Source organism: Vidua chalybeata, chromosome 1, assembly GCF_026979565.1.
Source record: "Vidua chalybeata isolate OUT-0048 chromosome 1, bVidCha1 merged haplotype, whole genome shotgun sequence".
NCBI lineage: Eukaryota > Metazoa > Chordata > Aves > Passeriformes > Viduidae > Vidua > Vidua chalybeata.
In genome coordinates this window covers 41833014-41859031 of record NC_071530.1, presented here as the reverse complement: position 1 = coordinate 41859031, position 26018 = coordinate 41833014, and the positions used below count along the sequence as shown (strand labels likewise).

Below are 26018 nucleotides of genomic sequence, written 5' to 3'. Positions count from 1 at the left end.
GCACGTTACGGAAATTATGAAAATTCCCCAAGGACTGTGAGAATGTTAACTTGATTTAAAGTTTCACTGAACTACAGATAGTTCCTAAACCTTGACAGTTCTCTTTTTAACCTTTTTCTGGCTGGAAATGCAGTAGATTGCATGCAAATAACGCCAGTCCCTAACAGTTAATCTCCCTTCGTTCTCGCGCACTGGCAGCAATAGACATTTTTGCTCCGAGATTCCATGTCCCTGTATCAGGTGCATTTTGACACCAACTACCCTTGGAAGAAAAACAAATGTGTAAATGTATGTGTACATCGAGAGTTGCTATCGTAGGACATAGTCTTAAGCTGTGCCAGGGGACGTTTAGGTTGGACAATAGGAGGAGTTTCTTGACAGAAAGGGTGATTAGACACTGGAATGTGTCTAAGGAGGTGGTGGAGTCACCGTCCCTGGAGGTGTTTAAGAGAAGACTGGACATGGCTCTCAGTGCCATGGTCTAGTGGCCGGGTGGTGTTCGGTCATAGGTTGGACTCGAAGATCTCAGAAGTCTTTTCCAACCTGATTCTGTGTAACTGCAGGAAAGCAGCTCTTGCATTCCCCTCGGGACTGCAGAGTTCACGCCTGGTTCTTCGCCTACTTGGTGGTTTTTTTCTACAGAACAAAAGGCGACATGAAGCGCACGCAAGCATTTGGCTAAATTGCTCCCATCCCCTCAGCAAAAGGGCAAGCATTCCTTCTGACGGGCTTTTCCTCTTCTGTACCCGTGCGGAACCGCTGCAGGCATAGCCGGACTGACGGGCGCAGCAGCCTCAGGAGTGCGAAAGGGCCGCTTCCCTCAGGCGCCCCTGAGGGGCGGGGCCTGCGGAGCGCGCGCCGGGGGCGGGGCCCGGGCGGGGGGAGCGGGGGAGCCCCGCCCCCCGAGCGGGCGCTCAGCTGGGGAGCCGCCAGGGGGCGGGAGCGCAGGCGCGCGCCGGCCCCGCCCCCGGCGGGAATCCCCCGGGCCCGCCCCCTCCGGGGCCGTCGGCGGGGGTGATGGGGCCGAGCTCCGGCGGTCGCCGTCCGGCCTCGGCGGTAAGCGGGGCCGGGCGGGGGCCCTCGGCGCGCCTCTCCGCGAGGGGAGGGCATGAGCGAAGGCAACGCAGCCCGCCGCCCACCCGTGCGGGGGGTTCGCTCGGACGGCGGCCGGAGGACGGTGCGAGGCCGAGCCCAGGCGGTGTGGAGGGGGGTCCGCTTTGAAACCGGGCCGCGTCGCTCGGTGACCGCCGATGGGGTGGGGGCCGGAGGCTGCCCGCGCGCTGGCACGCGCGTGGCGGTACGTGCGCGCGGGCACGCGCGGCCCCGGGTTTCGGCTGAGCTCGGGTCGGTTCGGCCCGGCCCGGCCCGACATCGGCGGCTCCTTATCCCGCGTCTTGTTCCTGAGGGGGCGAAAGGCCCGTGAGCCGGATCGCGGTCAGCTTTTCCGCCCTCTGGGAAGACCTTGCCTTTAGCGGATCTTAAAGCGAATTCTAACAGGGCTCTGTTTTCGGTGGTTAAAATTATTAGTGCTCGGACCACTGCAGCTGATTCCCTTTCAAGCAGTGAGCGTGTCACGTACACCCGAGCTTATTTTCTGGGCGCTGTCATCTTGTTGATTTTCACGCTGTTTTCTCCGTGCTGCCTCAAGTGTAGGTAAACACCTGAAACAGAGAACAGCGGGCTGAGCGGGGGGGTGGCAGCGATGTGAGACGTCGGGATGCCAAAGGCTTTTGCGCCATAATTCATATTTCGTTATGTTTCAGCGGGTTTGTCTTTGAGGTGAAGCTTAGTCAAACCCAGTAGGTTTTGTTTTTCAGCTAAGCCGTGTACCAATTTCCAAGCAGTTAGTAGAGCATTTAAAGCAAGAAACAATGATGCTTTTGTCTGGTTATATAAAGCGTCACCGCGGATTAAGTGAGATTGTTGAGGTTTTTTCCATCCTCTACCCAAAGGCCTGAAGCTGAAATTACACTGAGGGGAAACTGTCTTATGACCAGAGAGCTTGTTAATGTATTTAACTTAATTTATGATTGGGACTGTTGTTACAGATAGTAAAAATGACATGGTTATTGTTTTGCCCACCTACCTGAAAATCAGAAGACAAAAATTACCAAATGTTTTGGGGATATTTTTGCTCAGTGTATTTTTTTTTCCTCCCACGCTCTGTTTCTAGTGAAAATTTAGGTTCTTGGTTAAGTATATTGGTATTAGTAATATGCACTTCTGAAACTTCAAGTGTTTTGCAAACTAGGCACAGGAAATGTCATTCTGTAGTGGAACACAGATGATCTTTCTCTGATAGCTGTTCATCTCCTGTCCTTTAAAACAGCATATATAGCAGGCATGTTATTTTGATAAGTGCAAAGCGTAATTAAAAAAAAAAATGCTTGAAAACATTGCCAGTAGGGAGCTTACCTCATAATCCTTAATAATTAGGTGTATATTTGCACTCTGACATGCCAAGTGGTTTGTCTCCTGTTGGCAAAGTCTAGCCTACCGTTTCCTAGTGCAGAAGTTACTGGTAAGAATTGCTAATTCATTTTTATAAATGTCAGCAAACCTTTGATTAAGATTCCCAGGCATTGCTATATGACAGTGATTTTCCCTCTGGTTTTATATTACCCTCCCATAAAGTAGTTGGCACATGCATTTTAAAGTATTAATACTTGTTTGAGTGTAGGACTTAGTAAAAGTTTGCATGGAATTCCATGTATTAGTGCTTAAAGAAAGCTTCTATTTGTTTGCTTTTTTAATTTTTAGTTCTTTTTCCCTAACTGGAGTACCTTTAAATGTTCATTCTCAAACAAGATACTGTAACAACTCATAATATTGGCAAGGCTCACTGTTAGTAGAGGGAACTGAAAGCATTCTTACACAAAGCTTTACGTTTTATGTGTGCTTGCTCAATTTTATATTACTATTGTGACTTAAAAGTTATCACCCAAGATTTAGAAAGTGCACTGGTAAGTAACAGGGGAAAATATCCATGTCCATTTCTAAAAACGATTTTTTTCTTTTCTTCTTTTTTTTTTAAGTGAGTTAGTGGATGGCTGAAATTTGGCTCAACCATTAAGTTGCTGAAATGTTTTGCTGCTTGAGAACCGTGAGAAGGTATGGCATGTTACTGACCTAATTTACCTTTAGCATATGTTTCAGTGTTTGCTTATGACTTGCATATTTGTGAAACTGGTTTGGTATTTTTGTTTCATGCTTATTTTTTTGACATTCTCATCTTTACAGCTTGAAGCTTTCAGCAGAGCATCCACAGTTGAAAATTCTCCAAAGCCATATGCCTGTCCTCAAGTGAGACATTAAAAAGGCTCTCAACAAAACAACGGTTTTAAAATGGCTTAATAATGAGAAATATGAATATGTTAGCTAACATATTACTGCATTATTGAATTATTAAAGCTTAGTGCTTCAAAATGTGTGAATACGTCTATAACTATGAACTTAATTTAATGGAGCTTTTCAGTGCCAAAGCTGTACACCAAAAAGTTGAACTTTGGAGAGATGTGGAGAAAAAGGAAGTTGAAGGGAGTTATTTAACCAATAAATTAAATCAGTCTTGGAGTATGGTTGCATAATGTGTTCTAGTAGAGATTGTGTTTCATGTCTTTCGTGAAATAGAGACACTGCCCTCAAAGTGGTTGTGACCTTGATTTTAATACTAAGCCTTTCTCTGCTCTTCAGATCTAAATGAAGCTCTTGGAACAATCTTTACTCCTTGTGAGTGAAGCCATAAACATCTTTCTTGCATTTTTCCCCTCTAAATCCATTTTAATTCACTGACTTTGTCACTCCAGTTGAAAGATGCCTCAGAGTTCTGTCTTTCACCTTCAGTGAATGAATTCTTCCTTCTGTCACGCAGACTAATTTTGGCATTTGAGCATTTCTCTTTTAGGCAAGTTCAAAATAGACTTTTGGCTGGAATCCTGAGCCTTCCTTCTAGCATGACAGTGTTGTTTAGATACAAAACAAGGGAGCTAAAGTTAGCCGTACTTGGCCATTTTTCATCTAGAACAACAGATGGAACTTTATGATTAATAAACTCAGAAGTATGATTAATGGCTTCCAGCTATGTTGAACTTTTTTTCTGAACTACTGGAAACATCATGCAGTGTAGCTTGAGCGTGGATGTGGGAAATGGTATACAAATAAGATGAACAGAGAAGTGAGCTACTCTTCCTCCTAGCAGCTTGGTCTAGGAGGATGTGAATTTCTTGCATGTCAGTCAGCTGCAATCAGAAGGGTAACTGGTTAGTTTGCTGTTTTCCTTTGCTGGAAATACTTTTTTCCTTTTACTGTTTTGTGTCCACTTGCTACCTAAAAAAAGATTGAAATTCACTGTTTTTCTTTCTCAGCAAGACAGTTATTTTGGTGCTTCCAGATCCAAACTGGTAAAGCATATGACCAAGTGGACTTTTATCCAGAGTGCTTTGCTCCTGTCCGGCCTCGTCTAGTAGAGGTGTTTTTCCTGCATCAGTGAGCAACTGTGGCATGATCTTGTCATTAAGAGCTTTCACTCTCTCTAATAACATTATATTGCTGTGGTATTTCACCATCTCCTGCTATTTTGAGTAGGATCATGGGCTGTAGTGGTTACTAGTCTTAGTTTTAGAGTCTCTAAGATGCAGCCAACAAGGAGGTAGAAGTGTTTGCCTGTGACATATATTAGCTTTTTTTTTTTTTTTTTAATCTTACATTTCATCTACATGCATGAAAATTGTTTTTAAGTCATAGCAGATTTGGAATTCCATTGGCCTTCTTAAATCATGAGGGTTTTGTCCCACTTTTCTTCAATAACTTCTATTTTCAGCAAGCTGACTTTTAAGATTTGCTAATTAAATATTTGCCCACCTCTTAGGCAGAAAAAATTAGTCTTCACTGCTTTCATGTTTCTAATTGAAGAGCTGGGAAGGTTGAGAGAGAAAAGGTAAAGTAAGGGTCACTGCCTCTGCTTGACAACTGAAATATTATCATTTATCATTTGCCAAAGTAAAACATTCTGCTTATTGTCTGAGCACAAATTTGGGATTTTTTTTTTTCTAATTAATGATATCAGTTGCGAAAGTCTCATGAGTCTGTGTCCAGGATGATTATTTGGTCTAGGATGCTGGATAAATAACTCTCTGTAAAACAGTCCAGCTAACTATTATTAAAAAAGTTATTAATTTTATGTGAGTTGGATGCAGCTTTGTCTCTAATCTGCCATATATTTTCTTATTTGGGGGTTGCAGTTTGAATGATACTGTAAGGAATGAAACTGCATTGACAGAGCAGAGTCCCTGCCCTTCTGATTTGCAAACTAAAATGAATGTTAATCACCAAAATTGGCCTGATGAATTTGTTAGCTTGTGAAATCGGCTGAAAGAGAAACCTGTTGTTGTTTATTTTCTTGCTGCTTTTATGAATACTCTCTTGCTTCTTAGTTTGCTAAACCTGAATATTACCTTTGAGCTATGGCAGGATATTTTAGTAGTTTTTAATGCAGGACTTGGTTTTTCTTTCCATTTCAGTCTTCTGTAACACAAGTGTGCTCATTACAGAACTTTTGTTTAATTTCTACATAATTGCAGGCATTTGATAATTTGAACTTTCTGAACTTCCTGAACTTCAACTTAACTTTTTCTTCTCATCTTAGGTAAAACAATCTTTTTCTTCTACCATTAAATTTCTTTTAGCCCTGGTTTCTTGTAATTCAATGAAGATGAAAGGGTAAAAAGTATTGTCGTTTTACTTGATGTTTTCTATAAAAGAGTATGTTCAGGAAAATAAGGGTTTTTTAATGGACACAAGTATGGAGCTCAGAAACTAATCCAGAACTTTTTTTCACTGAATTTTGATTGTTATTCCTGGGTAAAATTTAATATTCTTGTGGCACTGCTTGAAAAATGCTGGGTTTGGCTTCTTATCGTGGAGGTTCAGAGGTATATAAGGGTTGGCTTTTAAGAGCAGCTTCAGCAATATCTACAAAAAATATACCACTAAAGCCAGTGTTTGCAATTTTAACTACTTGACTGGGAATTTTTATTTGAGGCATATTTGAAAAAGTAGAGAGAAGTTTCTGTACTTATTTACATGTCTTATTCAATCATTAGCATCCACCATTCCTCAAACCTATTGGATTGGCACTGTCAAAACACCGCCTTGTTAATCCCAAGGGAAAGATCCAGAATTCAGACTCCTAATTTAAATTCTCCACTTTTAAATTATTATATTTGCAACTAGAAATGTTTACTCCATTCTATTACATCTTAATGTAATTCTATTAGTTTGTTGTTTGATTGGTAGCATCATACATAAACATGTTACTACTTTGTTAGGTTATGTCTGGACAAGATATTGCTGCAGTGCATTCTTCAGTCAAGAACTTTGTCAGGCGCTGATGCCATCAATGCTCTCAGACCTTTCTATTTTGCTGTACATCCAGATTTCTTTGGCCAACATCCCAAAGAGAGGGTAAAAATACTTTAGTATGCTTTCTTTGTAAATATTTCATATATCAAGAATGGAAATTTTCTAGTTTTCCTGCTGTCAGAGAGACAGAAGTAATGTTAGAATTAATTATGGTTGGTACCAGAGAACAAAAAGATGCACTTCCTTAATTTTTAGCAGGGATAGGTCCCTTGAAAGTCCTTTATTTGTTAATCATATTTTCTAAGTGTTATAAAGATAATACTGAATCCTTCCAGGCAAATTTATAATACATTTTACTTTATCCCTTTGAAATGCTGTGCATTTTATTTGAATCAATTAATTTCTTTAAGCTTGAAAGCCAGTGGATTTTGGAATGTACACAAATGTACAAGTATGTACACCATACAAATTTATTCATGCAAGGTAATTATAAATGCGGAGAACATGAACCATATTACTGCTTGTTAAAAGCAACCAACATTTTGTGAAACCTAATTCTGCATGTAAGATTAAAAAGGTTTAGATGAAAAATGGCCAAATTCATAATCTGTAATGTTTGTTTGTTTTTGTTTTAAAACAGGAAGTAAATGAAAACTCTCTGAAGAGGCTGAATGGCTACTTGGAGAACCTACAGAAACCAGGATTTCGTTCCTTTAAGCCAACTCAGCTTACTTTTTATGTAAGAGAAAGAGAGCCAAACTCTTCTAATGTTCAGGAACCCTTCAGTGCTTCAGGTGCTTTTATATTGTGTAGAATGTATCTTCCTGTATTTAAATTCCTTCAGACCATTGCTTATGCCATGTCAGTCATAACAACTTCTCAACTGAATAAAATCCTGTCAAACCATGAAAATCTGTATTAGATCAGGCAGGTGGGGCCATCCCAAGTAATTAAACATCTTAAGCTTTAAAAAGCCTTGAAAGAATGAGACCTTACAGCCCTGAGGTCAAGTTACAGTATAAGGATGTAAAAAAGGTGGATGTAAATTATAATATTTCTGCTTGTAATACCATTGCCATGTTTAACTGGAGCAACAGATGAGTCCTTGTCCTCATTGCAGTTCATGCATAGTACACAATGTCAGGGTGCTTGTAGAATCAGTAGGAACTTACTCTCTAAGCAGAAGCTGTATGATATCTGAAGTTTCAATTTACTTCATTGTCTCTTATCTTTGAGACTACAAAAAATATTGCCAAATTTGGAATGTTGCTTTTGATTAACTTTACATACTTGTCTCCAGTACCAGAATGCCTTACCTAACAGAAGAGTTTTACATTCTATATCCTGACAGTCAAAACACTTGAGCAAATCGTGAGGGACCCTCATGCTAGAAAATAAAATCCTGCTGTTTATCAAGAGAATGGTAGGGTTATGTCTGGTCTCCTTAACATAGCATTTGAACTGGAAGATGTCTTCTGCTCTTGAGTCAAAAGCTTACTTTGTAATTAGGGAAATTTAGGCCCAGTAGCTAAGTGATGGGACATCGTTAAACTGCATGTGAATTTTGCAGTGAGTATTGAAATAACAGTATCATCATAATTTCCAACTGCCTGTGCCTTGTTTAGCTTCTTCTGTAAGAGGAAATGAATGGGAATGCATTTAAAATAATTTTAATTAAATAATACTTGTTTTTTACAGGGTTTCGAGCAGTCAGTTTTACATTACATACTAGGGATCTCCTGAGCACAGTACTAGATATTCTCAACTCCTGCAGTTTATCTACAGAGCATGTTCAGAGTTTGAATGTGAACTCTCAGTCCCACAAGGAAGCAAAAAGCACAGTGAACAGACCTATCAAATGGGATAAGACTTATTATTCATTTACTGGATTCAAGGATCCTGAGGAGGAACTAGAGCAAGCCCAGAGAGTGGAAACAACTTTACTGTATGTAATGCTTTCATTGAACTGAAATTTTGAAACCTAAATTGGTCTTATTCTAATGCTGAGTTTTTTAAAGGTAGGCAATAAAAATTCTGAACAATACAAAACTTTATTGTCTAACATGTAATTTTGCCATGCTTGTTATAATTAGAGTTCAGATGAGCTCCTGGAATAACTACAGTGCCAGCAAAGCTGAAGCATTCTTGTCTCTTTGCCCAGCAGTCATGTTTGTTCAATCTAGTTTTGGCTGATCTAGTTTTTCAGATTTGTGGAATATTGGTGACAATTCAAAAGGAGACGGGGGCTCTACTTGCTCCACATAGCTCCTTACCTCTTACAGGACTTCTGTAACATAAATCTATATGGTTTTTAACTTTATTGTTCCTGTTTCATTATCACATTCTGTTGAGGATGGAAGCTAATACGTGAAAACTAATGTTAAAAGGTTTTAATATGCATGTTAACACTGTATCTTAGTGTTGTGCTTCTCAGTTGCTGTTCAGCAGGAAAACTTGAATATTTAAGTCAATGTAGTTATAAAAGCTGAACATGCATTGCATGTAGCATGTTTTGTAGTAAAGTTGGTGGTTTAAAAAAATTTGTACATGCTCATTTTGGGACACATATGCATTTTGGAGCCTTGAAGAACTTTTTATAACAATGAGATTTAAGTGCCATTTGAAATGAATGCAGAACTGTGCTGGAAGGATCTTCAGAGCAAAGTATGCCCCTTGTCCTGCATACCACCTCACAAATAAAACTACTCTAATATACACAATTATAAAACACTTAACTGAGATTTAACATGCTAGAGAATATTTTTACTTATTTTTACACATTTACAGGAATGCCACAGACAGTTATGTATTAACAGTCTTGTTTAATACATAGACAGCTGGCATCAGGCCTCCCTTTTTTACTTGACTTTGATTTTTTTTGCTTCAAATACAAATGAGAATGCAACTATTTGTTTGCAAAAGTTAGAGTATGAAAAGTATGAACAAAGGCTAAATCTCTTAAGTAGTAACCTTTTCCTAGAAACAAAATTGCCTACTGAAATCTTAGATGTACTCAAAAGAGTAATGTTTGTCTGATTGTGATTATTGGCAAAAAAACTATAAAACTTTGACCTGTTTAATCTATGTTCATGTCATCTCTGTAAAAGTTACCTAACTTAGCCCTTTAGTGCCACCTCCCATATTTGATAGTCTACAATGATCATTTTGTTAGGGTTTTTTTGGTTAGGTTTTGGTGTGTTTGGGTTTGTTTGGGTTTTTTTAAAGGCACATATGTGGAAACTCCTTAAATTAAATCACAGAGTTCTGAAGATCTCCCCTGAAGTCACGCTGATCTGTTGTTTTATGGCTTTTACACATACATCCAAGTCTTACAGTTTTAACACTGTCCGTGTTTTTGGTCATTAGATTTCTTAGGCCCCTTCAAAGACATTAAGTGCCAAGGTTTCCTTCGTAGATATCTTAAGGTGAAGTGCTTAGCAATTTCATCTTCTATCCTCTATTTTTTAAAAATCCCTTTACCTGAGAATTTGACTTGAAACACTTAAATTATCAGTAAGATTTGAGTTACCTGTACTGCTCACATGATAGATCATACAGCAGCATGCTTCTACTGTTGAGTATTTTTCCTCCTCTTTCAGGTCCTGGCTAGATGATAATGAAGCAAGTGCAGTAAAAAAACTGAAAAAGAGTTTGCCACTTAGAAAAGAATTAGAACGTTTAAAGATTGAACTTTCTCATGAACTGCAGCTCTCAGATATCAGGTAATTAATTAGATCACTTGAACTTGGATTAAGACAAAGCAAGGAAGTGTTGTCTAATACTATGCTATGAATGTTAAATCCTTATTTCAGCAAAACAGCTATATTTAATATATGAAGAAGTGTTACTGCACTGAGTAAATTTCTAGAAGTGTTCTACTGGGACAAAGTTTTCTGTTACAAAGTTTCCTGTTCCTCCTATTTGTAACTGAAAACATAGTCTCCAGTTGAAGCAAACACCGAAATTTTTGTGTATGTGTTAGTTTAAATGTTTTGCTGGTTAAAATTGCATTTCCTGAAATCAAGTTAATATCTACAAAGGTAACTGGAGCAGCAGTGAAGTGCAGCTTTGCACATGGTACATAATGACATTCTGTGAATGCATAATAAAAATGTTCTTTCTTTTAGTGTTTAGTTTCTCACTCTCTGGAGGAAATTTGTTTGTTTGAAAGATATGAGTGCAGTTGGAGATCTTGATTCTTCAGAATATTTTCCAGAAAATAATTTGTGATCTTTTTTAATTTTTGTGCCTTTGAGTGAGTATGTTGTGAAGTGAGATATTCAGGGTGGAGAAGGTGGCTGTGAATTTTCACAAATGGAAAAATAAACTTTGGGGAATTATTTCAAGGGCTAGTCTATTTTTTTAACCAGGAAGGAGAGAGTTGGAGCTTCTAAAATCATGCTTTTGTACTTTCACCCTGCAAAAGACCCTGGTTTCCTTTAAGCTGGCGCCAGGTTTTTTGAACACAATTTCTAATGCTCTGTAACTGTGCTAGGGTGAGAGTTTTTAACATTCTGAAACCGTCTTCAGTATAAAACGCATAGGTTTGATTCTATTCGTGGCTTATATTAATTTTCTTAAATAGTTTGTGCTTCTAAAATACATTAAAATTATTGTGTTCCATGAAGAGTTATTTATCTTCCATGAGTTACATTGTTATAATTCAGAAAAGAATGTGAGTATTGGAAATCTGACAAGCCAGCATCTTAATAGGACACAATGACCTGTGATTCTGTAGTCTCTTGCTAGTGTTCACAGAGATCTGAAAAATAGCTGGGTCACTGGCGTTATTCTGTGTATAAGTTTAGGACAGATGAAGAAACAGCCACCTTTTTCTGCTCCTGTCTGGTGCTGCTGAAAGCAAAGTGATATTAGTAGGTAATAGTAAATAATTATTTGAATTACTTGTATTTGATTAAATTTGCTCACAAGTGCTGTGGCATAGTGCCATTCTCTGCATCCCAAATAGTGAGGTTTTGCCAAGAGTTAGGTTTCTCTAAATGAGATGATGTGAGTGACCCCAGCCAGCAGCTGAGTACCCACACAACCACTTGCTCATTTATACATCCCCAGCGGAATAGGAGGCAGAGAATAGGAAGAGCACAAGCAAGAGAATTTGTGGATTAAGGTAGAAGTTTAATAGCTGAAGTGAAGCAAAACTGTGAGTTCAAGCAAAGCAAAAGGAGAAATTAATTCTCTGTTCCCTGTTGATGGGCAGGTGTTCAGCCACTTCTGGGCAGTTGGGCCTCAACATGTATAATGCTTGCTTGGGGAGACAAACACCATAACCATAAGGGTCCCCCTTCCTTCTTTCCCTCAGCATTTATTGTTGAACATGACATACAGTCTGGAATATCCCTTTGCTTAGTAGGAGTCACCCAGCCTGGCTGTGTCCCCTCCCAGCATCTTGTCCACCCCAGCCTACTTCCTGATGGTGGGGGCAGAGTGGGAAGAAAAAGTGAAGACCTGGACATTGTGCCAGTACTGCACAATATCCAAAATATTGACGTGTTATGATCACTATTAATAAAATATAAAATATGAATGTTATGAAGAAAATTAATTCCAAACAGATACAGTACAATAAAGGAATGGGATTCTTCCCCTTTGAGACAGTTTTATATCAACTAAAAGTCTGTAAAAAGGTGTATTTTTCCAAAACACTGGGACTTCACAATTTAGATGCTTTTTGAAATTTGCTTAGCAGTCAGTCTAATCGATCTGTGATGGAAAAAATGTCAAAACTATGTGTATTAAAGCCAGCAAGGTAACACCTGGCTCCTGTATGGTTTAACAAAAATAACTCCACTATAAAATATGAATAATACATAACAACTTTCCATTGGAATCATGGTAATGTTTTGGGCTATGAACCAATTAAAAAAAAAAAAAAAAAGAAAAGACAATGTCCTTACATACTGTATTTGCTCCTCTGGACAAACATTACACAGTGTCCAAACAAACTGCATGATCCACGACCAAACCAAATACTGCGTTGTCTGGTGCTTTTTCTCTTACTAACCCCCTTCTTTCTGTGGGAGATATTTACAAGTTCTGTCTACTTGGTTTTATATTTATTTTTCCTTATTTTGTTGGTTTTTTGTTTGTTTGTTTGTTGGGACTCACTTTAAGAAATACTGGAATTTTATTTAGGCTTTTTATCAGTTCAAATAGTGTATGACATTGACAGCTTTTGAGTAGCCTTTGCTTTTATTACTGTTGGGGTGCTATTTTGCTTGTATTATAAGGCTTTGAGCTACATCTCAACTTTTGTGACTTTTTTTTACATAATATTGAGGATTAAATGCTTTCAATTGCAATTTTTATTTAGGTGGCAGAGAAGCTGGGGCATTGCTCACCGCTGTAGCCAGCTACACAGTCTGGGCCGCTTAGTCCAACAGCGACCTGAAATATTAGAGAATGTTAAAGGTATTTCTGTTGCTTGTTTCATATATCCTAATATAGTAGTGATTCAGAAATGAGCATGGGTCTTCTGTGACAAGGGAGCTGTAGTTCTTTTTACAAATCCTTTTGATAACTGCAAAAACAAACTTGTCAGTCTTACTGAAAAGCTGGTGAGAACTTATATTTAAAGCTTCTAGATATTTTTTTAAGTGACCTTTCCTTAGAATTGATTGACTGCACTCAGCTTCTAGTTTACTTCTTAATAAATGCAAGTAGAGTCTGTTGAAGGCACTAGGCTTAATATTAGCAATGAAAGTAAAAAATCTAAACTGAACCTCTTAAAGGATGGAGGTAGCAATAGATTGTTGCCCATGGTAGATTCAAGACAAAAATGTGAGTAGGTCTCTAACCCTCGTGATGATTTACTAGAATACCTTAAAATGCTACTGCTTTATTTTTTCATATGTGTTCCATAAAATAGCTATATTAAAGTCAGTATTTTCTCAGGAAAAACTAAAATATTCTGTAAACCTACCATCCTTCTCATACAGCTGTTTGACCTGTGGCAGTAGCCGTTTCCTGTAATTGTAATTCCACATTTTATGTCTGTCTGCAGATACCCAGTTTTGAGTGGTTTTCATTTGAGGGTTCACCTAACCCTTTGCCAAAAGACAGAGTGGGAAGGACAATGCATAGTAGTTTTAAATTGTATCAGATTTCAAATTAGATTCTTTTCCTGAGCATGCTAAAGATAGAAAGTGTTAGAGAAGTCTGTCTTGTGAACATGTTGTAGTCTCCATTTTTGGAGATATTTAGTAATGCACTGGATAGATACCTGTCAGTAACTATACAAGTACAGTTGATGTTGCCTTAGGGTACAAGGATGGACTAGATGCCTTGAAGTCAGTGTTGCTCTTTCTTTGGGATTTTGAAAAACTGATTTCTGAGAGCAAGAGCTTCTACTTAAGCCTTGTGTTGTAGATTAACACATCACACTGAAGACTTTTGTGGAAGCTTATTTTGATAAATAATTGCCTGTGCTTTTACCCTAAAGAATTCTTGCGGGTAACTTTAAAAAACACACTCAAAACTAATTTTTCCCCATAAAACTCCACCTAGAATTAGCCTTTTAGTTTGTCTCTATTTTAAAAAATAATGAAAACATAATGTGCAAGTGTTTCTTACAGCTTGCATGTTGCTGCGAGTTCAGAAATAGAGTTGAATGGCCTTACTCATAATTTTTTGACCAACTTTTAATTTGTATATATTTCAGGTATATAGCGTGCGTTTCCTACTTTATACATGATTTATACATGAATATCTTCTCTGATGAGATTTTCTTATATTTTAAAAGCAGTCATAAGAAAAAAGTCCAATTAAATAAAAATCTATCAAGTTCAAACAGAGAGAAGGCAAATTCTGGGTCAGGTTTGTGTGAAAAAAATTCTTAAACTGGACTTTTCAGGAGCCTTTCAAAATTTTGAGAATAACAGAAGCACCTACTCGTGCATTTGTGCTGCAGAAATATATTGCTTGTGACATCTTAGCCTGGTTAAGTCTTCAGTAATTGTAGGAATGATTGCAGTAACCCAGATTAGTAAAGAGCTTTGTTCAATCTCTAGGACGCACAGTGGTATTTACAGACCGCTCGGGTATGAGTGCAGCAGGTCACATAATGCTGGGGACCATGGATGTTCACCATCACTGGACCAAAGTAAGAAGATTTCAAATCAAATGAAAATGCCTCTTGTTGTGAAATCCTTTTTTAAACTATAAACAGAAATATTAATAGGTGCAGATAACCGATGAGTGATTTAAAAGCAAACACTTAGCTAATGCATTTAGCATAATGGTGTACACTGCATTTGAAATTTAATCCTGTGTGTGCTGTTACTAACAACAGTCTTTGCTAGATCTTTGCTTTCATTAGTAAGTCAGTACTACTTCTAATTAGAGATACCAAAATTCGTTTTCTTTATGCACTGTTCCAGTCCATGCAGTGAGTCCTGGCAGAATACTTTGTGATCCATAAAAAGTTAATTCCCATGAAGAGCTAATGGATTTTATTCCGATCTTTTGTAAATATGAGATTTACAGGGAGTTGAGAACTGATGATTTCAATCAATGACTACTAACCAACCTTGTCACTCCATTTTGTTCTTCTAGGCAGCTAATGTGGATGTTGCAGAATTTTTATCTTTAGTGACTATGTCAATTCTGCTGCTGCTTGTGTAAAGCTCAGAGTTGATAAGCTTTCTGACATCCTAAATGATAGCATTGTATGCAAAGGACCAAAAACTAAATATGTAGCAATATCAACATGTCACTTGAGGAATTCTTTATTCTTGGTTACTGAAACATCACTGATAATTCTATCGAAAAACTTTTATTCTTAAAGGGGATTATTGGTGGAATTTCATAGTTGGGAATTTCACCCTTCTCGTATGTCAGAATATTCTATTTCTGTATTCCAGCCAGTGAATAATATAAAAAGTTAACACTCGATCTTCTTTTTTTGGTGGTGCTTTGAATTTTTGCCTGTATGTTTCACTGAGGAGGGAAAATGAACCATGGCTTGTTAGTGTGAATAATTTACTAAGAACTTAAACTGAGAAACCAGAATTTAATAGAAAACTTTCTGAGATTGTGAGTGTTGATAGTCATTGCAATGAAAGTGTTCTGATTATACTAAAATAAACACTGACTTCTTGAAAAGATAAATGCTTCATCTTTCTAACCTTTGCTGCGGGTTTTTCCAAAGGCATCATAAAGCCACACAAAATGCCTTGCAGATGGAACAATGTGTGTAGTTAGTTGTAGTGATGGTATTTGCTTGGGAAGACAAAAGAGTGGTATGTTTTTGAACCTGAAATCAGCGGCTTTTTATCTTGTAATGCAGCTAAGATTATGTGAAATGTTACACAGAAGGTCAGTGAAAATCTTGATGAGGTCGGTGAGTCGGTTTCTAGAGAGCATATTTGTCCAATTCCTACTTCATTTTAGAAAGCAGTCCTAAGTACTATTACTTTTTGTTACTAATTTCTAGAAGAAGGAAGCAGTAGAATATTTGGTCAGAACTACAATATATAAAGGATTTTTGCTGGTTTTCTCTGTTAAAAATGCCAATGATGAACCAAATTTTATTGTGCCAAGAGCTGTTCTGACTCTACTATCAGAGCTATCTACTATCTATTCTACTGTTCTCCTGAGTTTCTAAAGAGATAGTTCTGAAATCACTTGACTTGTTGCAGCAGCAGCTTTTTCTTTTTTGTACGAAAAGCTACTTCAAAATAATATCAACAGGGTAGATGGTAGGTAGTGACTAATGTATGAGAAATAGCTCTACCACTATAACTGTTGTAATAAGTGTTTTATATAGGCATCAGTTTATATACAGTTTTTTTATCTGAGACTATCAATTTCTGAATATATAGAGGCTATCTATCAATGTTTTTATGTCCTTTTGGTACCTTTATGTTATAAATACAGAAAATACTTAAAAGCTTGTTCAATTATATCTTGTCCCAAATCATTTATACTTGATATTTCTCACCTATAGTATTCTTTGATTTTAATTTTTTCCCCTTGGGTTCCATGTTTGCATTGTTAAGTGTCTCTTTTCTTGTTTCTTGTTATTTTTTTAATTTATTAAAATTAACTTTTAAGCTCTGTAACATAGAAAATGTTTGTTCATGTGTATGCACAGATTTTTGAGAGACTGCCAAATTATTATAAGCTTCAAAAAAGGCTGCTGCTTTTGGAAGATCGGATAAGCCAACTTCTGGGAGGCATCCAAGTAATATATATTGAAGAACTGCAGCCTCTGTTGACTCTAGAAGAGTACTTTGAGACTCTGAACTCTTTCTATAATAAACTACATGACAGCAGATTACCTTTTCATCCTCGCAGTCTGCGAGGCTTGCAAATGATTCTGGAAAGGTAGGTATTGGCAGGGAAGGTTGATTTCTTTTAGAGCTTTTACTCTTTTTTTTTTTTTGTTACACTGCTTATTGCTCTCATTAAGAAGAAAAGTGATACAATCTCAGATTTTCATTATGTCAAAGTCTTTTTGTTTCTGAAGGTTTTAAGTGCATTTTTATGGGTTAAGAAGGAATCAGATTGAAGACAATCCTGCGTAATTTCATTCAAGTTGGACTCACAGTTCTGTCTGGTTTAGAGTGTTGTGCTGGGTTGAATCAAAAATTTTGTGCTGTCATGATGGTGCTTATATTTTTTGAGTATTATTGTCAGTTCCTTTTAAAATGTAATTTTTAAAAAGTATAACCTACTATATTTCTCTATTCTCATGAACCAAACTTGATAATTTTTTACCAATTATTCTGATTGTGATTAATTTATATTCTTTAGAATTTTTTCTGAAAGTAATTTATATAAATAGTTGCATTAAAAAATTATACCTTGTTTTTTATTTCCATCGTGTTTCATTAGTGACAGATATGCACCAAGCTTACATGAACTTGGACACTTTATGATCCCAACGGTCTGTGATCCAGCAGCACTTCAATGGTTTATTTTTGCCAAAGCACAGGAAGCAAGAGAGAATTTGAAAAGAAAGGAGGAGTAAGTGTTCATGTGACTCAATACACTTAGCTCTTTAAAATCTTTGCATGTCCTGTGTTTTTATTTGAAGGAGGAGAATTTAAAAAAATGTATTCATACTCTTTTGCTGAAAAACCCCTTTTGTTTCTAAAATAGAACTTTACCCATCAGCTTTACTAAGTAAAGAATTACAGAATTAGTGAATGCAAACAGTTATTAGAAAATACCTTCTTTCACCTTGTAGAGACAATTGTACATCATTCAGAAGTAAAATATCTTTGCTTACAAGATAAAATTGCATAATTCTTTTTACAGTAATGTCCCCAAAGAAGAGGTGGAAAACACCTTCTTAATGAATAAGAAATGGAACATTTTTTATTAATGTTAATTAAAATGTGACCAAAACAGCAGTGAAATCTAAACTCAAAATAACTGAGACCAACTAGAGAGTCATTATTTCTAATTGTTGGTCAGGTAGTTGAGAAAAGAATTAGTACCTAACAAGGCAAAGAAAAAAAAAAAACAACTGGGGAAGAATGATGAAAGAAGCACCTTGTGGGTACTCTCTCATAGATGACAAGAGTGATTATGACAGGGAGTCACAGCACCATGCTTAATATTAGGACCATGATCTGTAATATCCATCAGAACTGTGAACTTGGTTCTTGACCTTGTACCCTGTATGTGTCCTTGAGGATGAAGTAGAAATACTGGGGTTCTTAAATAAAGTACTGTTACAGGTGAGTGGGTGGTACTTGTCCTTTCAGAGCTCGTTACTGCAAGTCTTTTTTTCTGCTTTGGAAAGCTTTTAATGAGTTGTTGAACTATCACACTGTCATCAGTATACATGATGTATAGATCCATGTATGTTCCTGTGAAGTTATTTTAGGCATGAGTCATGCTGAAGGCTCTATGGTTTTAGCTCTGTTAAGACCTCATTACTTGTAAAAATATGTTTTGCAAGTGGACTTCAGTAAACATGATTTATTGGAATTTTTCCACAACCCTAGTCCAGCTTGGAAGTTAAATTTTTGCCATATAAATTCTAACTACTGAATAGGTCTCTATGTAACTGTCCACATGTGGCAGCTGGGAAAGTATTGTGTATAGATTTTGGGAGGGATGTTGTAGCAAATACATGCATTTGCATCTGGGTAACTCACTCTCCAAAAAACCTCTCGCTACCACACTTCATAAAGACACCAATCCAGGATAACTGTGCCCTCAGAGTAAAAGCAGCTGTGTTGTAAGAACGTAAGAGCCAAGACACATATCTTGTGTGCTGTATGATTGCTGGTTTGTATTAAATAGTAATCAGCTATACTGGGTCACAGTATTTGCCCCCATCATCCATTAGCTTATGGAGAGGCTTTATGCATCGGGCAGAAACTGTGGTAGGTTTTTTACTCCATACTCCTTCCCAGTTTGTGTCTGACTGCACTTGAGAAAATACTTGAAGCTGGAAACATTATCTCATGTTAATAGCAATCAATAGACTGTTTATTTTCCCCCCTCTTAATTATCTTACTACTTTTTGAGCCAATTTGCATTTTGTGGCTCCACATATCCGACGACAGCAAATTGCATATTTGAATCACATATGGCATGTGTATATGAAAGAGGGTGGAGGTATTCTTTGGTTTATATACCCACAGCTTGATGATTTCATTTGTTTTTCTTTTGTTCTTGTGTGATAGGGAATACAAAACAGTCATTCTGTATCACCTCTGCTTTTGTTTTGTCTTTTATCGAAGCTGAAAACTTGTTTTCCACTTAATGCTTCCTTGGACTTACTCATGTCCTTCTGATTTTCCTTAGCCTCATGTGGTGGTTAAAAAGGCCCTAAGATAAAGGAAAATACTTTGAGATATACTGGCTGTACTTTGCACATGGACTTGAATGTTTTGCATGCAGTAAACAGCATAGAGTGGCCATAATTCTGACCTGAATGCACAAGGAAATCCAAACACTGCTGCTCTAGAAAGTTCTGTTTTCTGTTTGGATAATATTAGTCTTCTAATAATGCAGGATTCTCCTTCCCATGCTTCTTTAAAGTATCAGGTTTGTGTGGTGATAAAGGTGCAAGCCTCCCTGTGTAAGTGACAGAAAATAAACCTGCAGTTCTCCAGCTTACTGGAATTCCTTCAAGGGAGCCTAAGATTTCACAGAACTGGAAAGCTTGGTGCCTAGGTATTTGGGAATGCACTCAGGAACGTGGCACGGAAATGGTCCATAGAGAGGACAGGCTTGCTCTGGGTTAACTCGCTGGCTCAGCTCATTGCTGACGGCCAGAGTGGGCTGGGCTCTTGGGCCTCAGCAGAGCTCAGTGCCATGCAAGTACACAGAGGTCCCATCCTGAGCTCTGGGGAGTAGTGGCAAGGCCCTACAGTAGCATTTTCATGTGAGGCAAAGGTAGGTCTCACTAGCTGTGTCTGTGCTTAGGTTGGGCTGGTCATTGGTGCTCCTCCCCTGTCTAGCACAGGGCCTGTGCTGTAGGGCAGCAATGGTGCTGAGTCTGCAGCCAGGCTGGCTTGGAAGTGCAGCTGTGTTCATGTGGCACAGTGCCTGAGCTAGTGGGGCTAGCTGAACCTGAACTGTCTCTTCATCAGTTGGTCAGTAACAGCTCCAGTGCATTAATTAAATGTACACAGTAACTTCCTTTCTGAGTAGTTTGAGTTTGCACATGGTGTCTTATTTCTCTGGGATGAAGGAAAAAATCATCTGCAAGCTTTGGATTCAAAATTGATAGAATCATTTAGGTAGGAAGAGACCTTTAAGATCATTGGATCCAAACACATCAAACAAAACAAAGTTCTGCAATTGGAAAGTTACTAACACACTTAATAAGCATTAGTTTTCTATACCTATCAGTTGGTGTTTTGATGACATACAGAGTACTGGTTTAATTAAGACAGTAATTATGAGCATGATTTTATGCTTAAAACCTAACTTTCAATGTTATTTAAGTATTTTAATTCCTTACATTAAAAATGGAGCCTCACAGGATTTTTATTTTTGTGTTTTTCCCAGTTACTTAGCAAAAAGATGTCAGGGCATGGGCCTTGAAATGAGTCCATGGGCATGCAGTGCCCATAGTCATGGAAAAATGTTCACTCTGACTTCCGAGATAGGCACGTGTATCGACCTGCACAAAAATCTCAGCTCCACCATACCTGTATATGAGTTGACACCTTTGTTTACCTGCATTTAATCTACTTATTTCAGTATTTCTTGTTTTAATATATGTTCAATATATATTGAAATGCTTTTTTTAAGACGGGGGTTTTAAGAGATGAAGTTGTAAGTTTGTCACTATGTGTTGTCTCCATTTGCTAGGATGATGATTACAGAGAAGGAGCTAATCAACACTTCCACGGAAAGATTTTCTTTGGATCGGCTGTATAAGGAACCCAGTGTTTCCAGTGCACAGATGATAGATTGTTGTAAGCGGCTGCTGGAGGAATCCTTACCCTACCTACAAGGCATGCACCTCTGCATTTCGCATTTCTACTCTGTGCTGCAGGATGGAGACCTGTGTATACCTTGGAACTGGAAAAACTGAGGGATGTATCTGATAATCAGATGAATTGTTTTATTTTCTGTAAGAGGTTATAAATATGAATGTTTTTAAGAGTAAATTATTTAAATCTGTATTTTGATATCAGTATTCAGCTCACAAATTTTCTTCCAACTGCTGCTGAGGAAGGATTGCAGTTCTAGACAATTTGCACAATGCGAAGTATTGGTAGTCCTGGGAAAGACATCTGTACGTTATCCATTCTACAGTAGGAGTCCCAGTGTATGGTTACAGTTGTGAAACCACATTTTTGTAGTGAATTCTGAAAATACATTAAATTTCAAGTCTGCAAAAATGTGCATGTGTATTTTTAATATATGTGAATATCACCAGATAAATCATCTTAAATACAGGGTGTACTGCTTCAGCCAGGCATTACATGCTGTCTTAAGGGGTTCATTGAATGCAGAAGCTAAGTGCAGAAGTTAAATTTGGTGACAATACTGGCATTTCATATTGCCACCTATCACTGAATTAGAAAAAAAAAAAGAAGGAAAAAACACTGGAATATTTCTCCTTTGCGGAAGACAGCAGTATGTTAACTCTACAGCAGAATTTCACATGCTGGTCCAATGTTGTTGCCTTAGAATTCCAAAATATGCCAGTTACACTGTCTGTGGTTACTTTAAAGCAGATGTCATACTCTGTTTTCCGGCATTTGCTCCGTAAATACCTGCAATCCTCTTTACTTACACTAAAACAGACTGCAAATCCCATACACAACACTTAGACCCTAATGTGACATCTAAGGGAAGGAAGCACTGATTTGTGTGGGATTGCCTGCAAGAGTAAGTACTTCTCAGTAAGAACAAGGACTTTGCAGTATGGCAAACGCGTGAATACTTACTGGTATCCTTGAAATACCTACTGGTATTCCTTGGAAAAAAATGAAATAAAGAGTGAATGCATGTCAACACTTCTTCATTGTAATACATGCCAAGATGCATTTTAGTATTTGGATTACTCCTTAGCAAAATATCATTTGAGAAAGACCAAGTGCTTAACATTTCTGGATTTGAATTTACCATAACTGGCAAAAAGAAAAGGAATTGTCAAATGCTTACTTGCCTTGTATTTTTATTTGTATTGAGCCAGGAAATTGATGTGGTTCTCTATTTTCTCCTGTTAGAAGGCTCAGTATCAAGTTGTTTATTGAGATGTCAAAGCAAAAACCTCCACTGTCATCTCAAAAATGTCTGTTCTAAAACGTCAGGACAGAAGCCGTGACTTCCTCAGACCTTCAATCCAAGGGATTTACTGGTAAGGCCTGGAGAGGTTTTGAAGATCATTTGACAGTTTCTTCCAAGTAGTTAACTTCCAGGGCACGTGCCCTCCCTCAGTCCATCTAACACTGCTGCTACTCTGTGTCCCACCTGTGCAAAGCAAGTGAGCCAGTCCCATCAGCTGTAGCCCAGCAATATTCCCTCATTCAGCTCTTTGAAAGTAGGGTGTCTTTGGGAATAAAAAGATGGTACTAGTGGGGGGTTTTCTTGCTTGAGTTGAATGACCCCTTACAGAGTTTGTGGGAAGATGGAGCTGTCCAGTTTGACTGTAGAAGAGATGATAAAAGGTTTAAGGGAAGGTGAGTGGATGCAAACAAGAGCCTGAGGCCATCCTGTGAGGACTGACACTAATGTCACTGAAAACAGTGACTGCACATTCTCTTTGCAGCACAGAAGGGACAACTGGAACTGGCTGGAGAAGAAGACATAAAGGGCCTTTATGAAATAGAGATGGGATGTTTCCACAAGTAATGGGGACCCTGACATGGAATGGGGGTTGGAGAAGGCAAAGCTTGACAAGGGGGAATGGGACTGAGCTTAAGTGTAGAAGCAGTGAAGCCGTTGCTGTGAAGCATTTCTAGTCTGGGATGCATCTAAAGATTCTCACCATTCCCTCTAAGGGAAAATAGCCGAACTCCTCTGGCAGAATGCATCAGCCCTCAAAGGGTAGCATGGCAGCTTACTTTCCTGATGGTTCCTCCAGGCTAGGGTCTTGGATCTGTGCAATAAACCATAGTTCCAGTCCTGCCATCTTCCCACCAGTGAGATGGTTGTCTCACATGCCATGGGGGTGTGCCTTCCCTCTTCTATTAGGTTTTTTTTTCCTGAGGTCTGAAGGAGATGCAATATGAAATCTCTAAAACTGCTCAGAAGTTTAGCAGTGTAAAAATGAAGGCTGAGTATAGGTCAGTAATTCAGCGGTGTAAGGTCTGGGTGTAATCGGCTTTTTATAGTGCACTTTGTGTAAGTTAGTTTTGCTGCTGAATGATCAAGTTGCCGTTACAAACATATGGGCCTCTTTACATTCTTTAACATATTTAGAAAAGCAGTGGGGAAAAAAGGTGCATGTTGTAGGTGTTTATTTGGTCATGTTTGATTTATTTTGAAGACTGTCACCAAAGTAACAGAATTATCCATTTAGGTGAATGTATATTAGTTAAATCTGTCAGAATTACATTTTGATTTCTAACATTTTATATATGGCAAGGGAAAAAAAGAAGTTAGAACTCTGAAAATCTTTTGTCACTATGGCAGCGTGGAAACAGATGATGAATTGAAACTCTTGTGTTTTTAAATAGTGCAGAACACCTCAAATTCTGTTCAACAGACAGTGCTGTCACAACTCTGTGGAAGTATATTTGAATGAGTACTGACACCTACTGTAGTTTTATCCAGTACAACACTCCTGCTTGCTCTGTGACTAGTAACTGAAAGCATTTGGTATGAAGATTCAAGAAGCATCCTCTTTAAAAACAAATCCATATATTAAATTAGGTGGAGTTGATGTCTTGCTGTTCTAATCATTATCATTTGGCTTAGATTTGAGTTTTTCTACTGTTCAGAAATTTGCGGCATACATTTGGAAGGTAAGTAAGAAACCCTACCACTGATCAAAGAATTGAAATGTGTGTTGGTTATCCGTCATGAGTCAATAAACCGTGATGCCCAGATCGTGTCATTCAGCCTCTGAGAGTGGTTTAGTATTTTAGTGCAGCTGCCAGAAGGAAATTCGATGCTAAAATAAAAGAGATGGGGGCTTGAGACAAAATTTATCACCTTAACAAGTTATTTTGATGCTGTTTAATACTGTGATCTTGAGATGCAGGCACTGGCAAACATTTTCCATTTTGTCACGTGTTGATGTAGCATTTTGCAGTATCAGTTCTTTGTGAATTCCAGTGTTACAGAACTCCTGCCTGTGTTTTAACAGCTGTGTATGAAAATTGCATGAAATTGCATGCAATAGTGCCCATTTTGTCATTGTTCTTATGGGTATTAACAGCTGGGATAGTCTCCAGCACTAGTAGGCTTGTATTCATGTTTTGTAAGACTTTCAAAAGGTTGATAATGAATCTGGAGAAAGACTTAAAAAGGGAAAGTCTTCCAGAAGATTAGAGCTGATGTATCAAAGCATATCCAAAATTCATCAAAACTCTTCATGGAAAATGTAAATCTCATCTGGTTTGTGTACATGACAGCTTGAAAAACCTTTCTGAGGAAACTGAAATTTTTACACTTAGTAATTTCCAGTTGTCTTTCTGAAAATACATAGTACTTGTCTGAAAAGTATTATCCTTGGACATACTCTTGTACGGTATGTGTGTAGTACGTGTATACAAAGATGAGACTTTCCTAGTATTTCTTTATAAGCTGAACATTATGCAAATTTGTAATAGAGAAGGGGCAGGAAGTTTTGTTGGGTATTTTTTATAGAAAGGTAGCATAACTGAGGAAGAGAAAACATAGCTGTAAATACAGTAAAAATGTTAATTTTAAAAGTTGAGAGAGCGGTGATCCTTTTCAGATGCATATAGAGTAATTTGACTTTAAAATACAAGATTAAAAGCTGGGATCTCAATTCTGTGCATGGGGAAAATGTCTAGATATTTCCCTAGAAAGCCCTGTTAAAACTACAGTATATACTGATGTAATGGGGAAATAATCTTGTTTTGCAGTTTGTCCTTTTCAGCTACATATTCCTTACACAATTGCTTAAATACTGAATAATTTAGTACTTCATTTTTGCTAAATCCTCCTATGGGGTGCTGTGTCTAAGTAGCCAGACTGATTGATTATGAGGTCAGCAATGTCTTTAAGACAAAAAAAAACCTTTAGAATATATTTTATTTAGTAGAGTTGAAATTTAATATTTTTGCCAGCTTTTATATTCTGAAAGTGTCTTTTCTGTGATCGTCTATTTCCATAGCTTTCGGCTATTGTGTGGCTCCATATTTTAGTGACTTTAAATGATTTTTAACCCTTTTGCTTTTCCTAATGTATTTACCAAAAGAACACAGGTTTAAATGTCTATGCTGTGAACTGTGCTAACTGCAGACTCCCCCAACATGCCTGAAATTGGGCTGCTTATCCTCTTTGTAAATTTCTCTTGGATTTTAACAGGGAATAAGATTTCAGAAAAGTGAGAGCAGCCCAAGTTCGTGCCAAATGTAATGGCTGCAATGGCAACATGAATGGTTCTTAACAGTGAGATTAAATAAAAAGAGCAGGGTTAATTTTCTTCTTTTTAGTACAACATCCCTACCTAGCTATTCAGGACAACACAAGGCAATATACTGTAGATTAAGATACCAGTCAGTTTAATTTCTTTTTGATTGTTTCTCTTTCATCATCTCCTTTGTCATTTGATTTTTTTATGTTACAGGGACATAGTTGAGCAGTCAGCTAATGCCTGTGGTAGATGTGTGCAGCCTCTTTCTGTAATGGGATATTCTGGGACCATTTAATAAAAGCAGCAATCGGATGGGAACCTGATGTCCTCCCTCAAGAGTGCTCTGTGATCTGGCGGCCACAGTTCAAGATCAAGGCATTTCCTTGATAGTGCTTTGTCCAGCCCACACGTTATTTTACCCATTGGTTTGTCATGCTCCTGGGAACTTCTCATTTGGAGCTGTTTGGTTTTTTTTAGTGGGATGTTTCAATTTCATTGAGTCAGTGGGTTGTAGCTGTCGACTGAATTTTTGAATCCTGCTTGTGTTATCATCCAAGGGCATGGGCAACTTCTGTTTTCAGCTTGCATTGATTTCAGACCATTGAGACAGAGCTGCAACTTTTATGCAGTACTGAAAAAAAAAAGAGTAAATGCACAGATTTTA

The 26018-nt window shown here is 37.9% G+C and overlaps 1 protein-coding gene across 4 annotated transcripts; it reads left to right on the top strand.

The window, feature by feature from the left end:
- Positions 1-948: 948 nt before the first annotated feature.
- TCAIM (T cell activation inhibitor, mitochondrial) lies at positions 949-21197 on the top strand. Of its 4 annotated transcripts, none has more exons than XM_053952011.1 (12): positions 949-1056; positions 3036-3111; positions 3241-3303; positions 6327-6462; positions 7001-7154; positions 8059-8305; positions 9960-10082; positions 12692-12789; positions 14388-14479; positions 16472-16704; positions 17215-17346; positions 20662-21197. In XM_053952011.1, exons 2-12 carry the CDS (start codon positions 3083-3085, stop codon positions 20885-20887), a joined length of 1533 nt encoding a protein of 510 aa, XP_053807986.1. In that variant the 5' UTR covers positions 949-1056; positions 3036-3082; the 3' UTR covers positions 20888-21197. The 4 variants fall into 4 exon arrangements, with proteins under 4 accessions (XP_053807986.1, XP_053808010.1, XP_053808002.1 ...); XM_053952027.1 differs by lacking the exon at positions 949-1056 and adding an exon at positions 1424-1649; XM_053952019.1 differs by lacking the exon at positions 949-1056 and adding an exon at positions 1424-1653.
- The last annotated feature ends 4821 nt before the right edge of the window (positions 21198-26018 follow it).

Bases quoted from the DNA above. Each gene is read 5' to 3' on its own strand.
- TCAIM (XM_053952011.1), top strand. From the start codon at position 3,083: ATGTTTTGCTGCTTGAGAACCGTGAGAAG. The intron at 7,155-8,058 runs GTGCTTTTATAT...TGTTTTTTACAG, and splicing joins GGAACCCTTCAGTGCTTCAG to GGTTTCGAGCAGTCAGTTTT. The intron at 10,083-12,691 runs GTAATTAATTAG...ATTTTTATTTAG, and splicing joins CTGCAGCTCTCAGATATCAG to GTGGCAGAGAAGCTGGGGCA.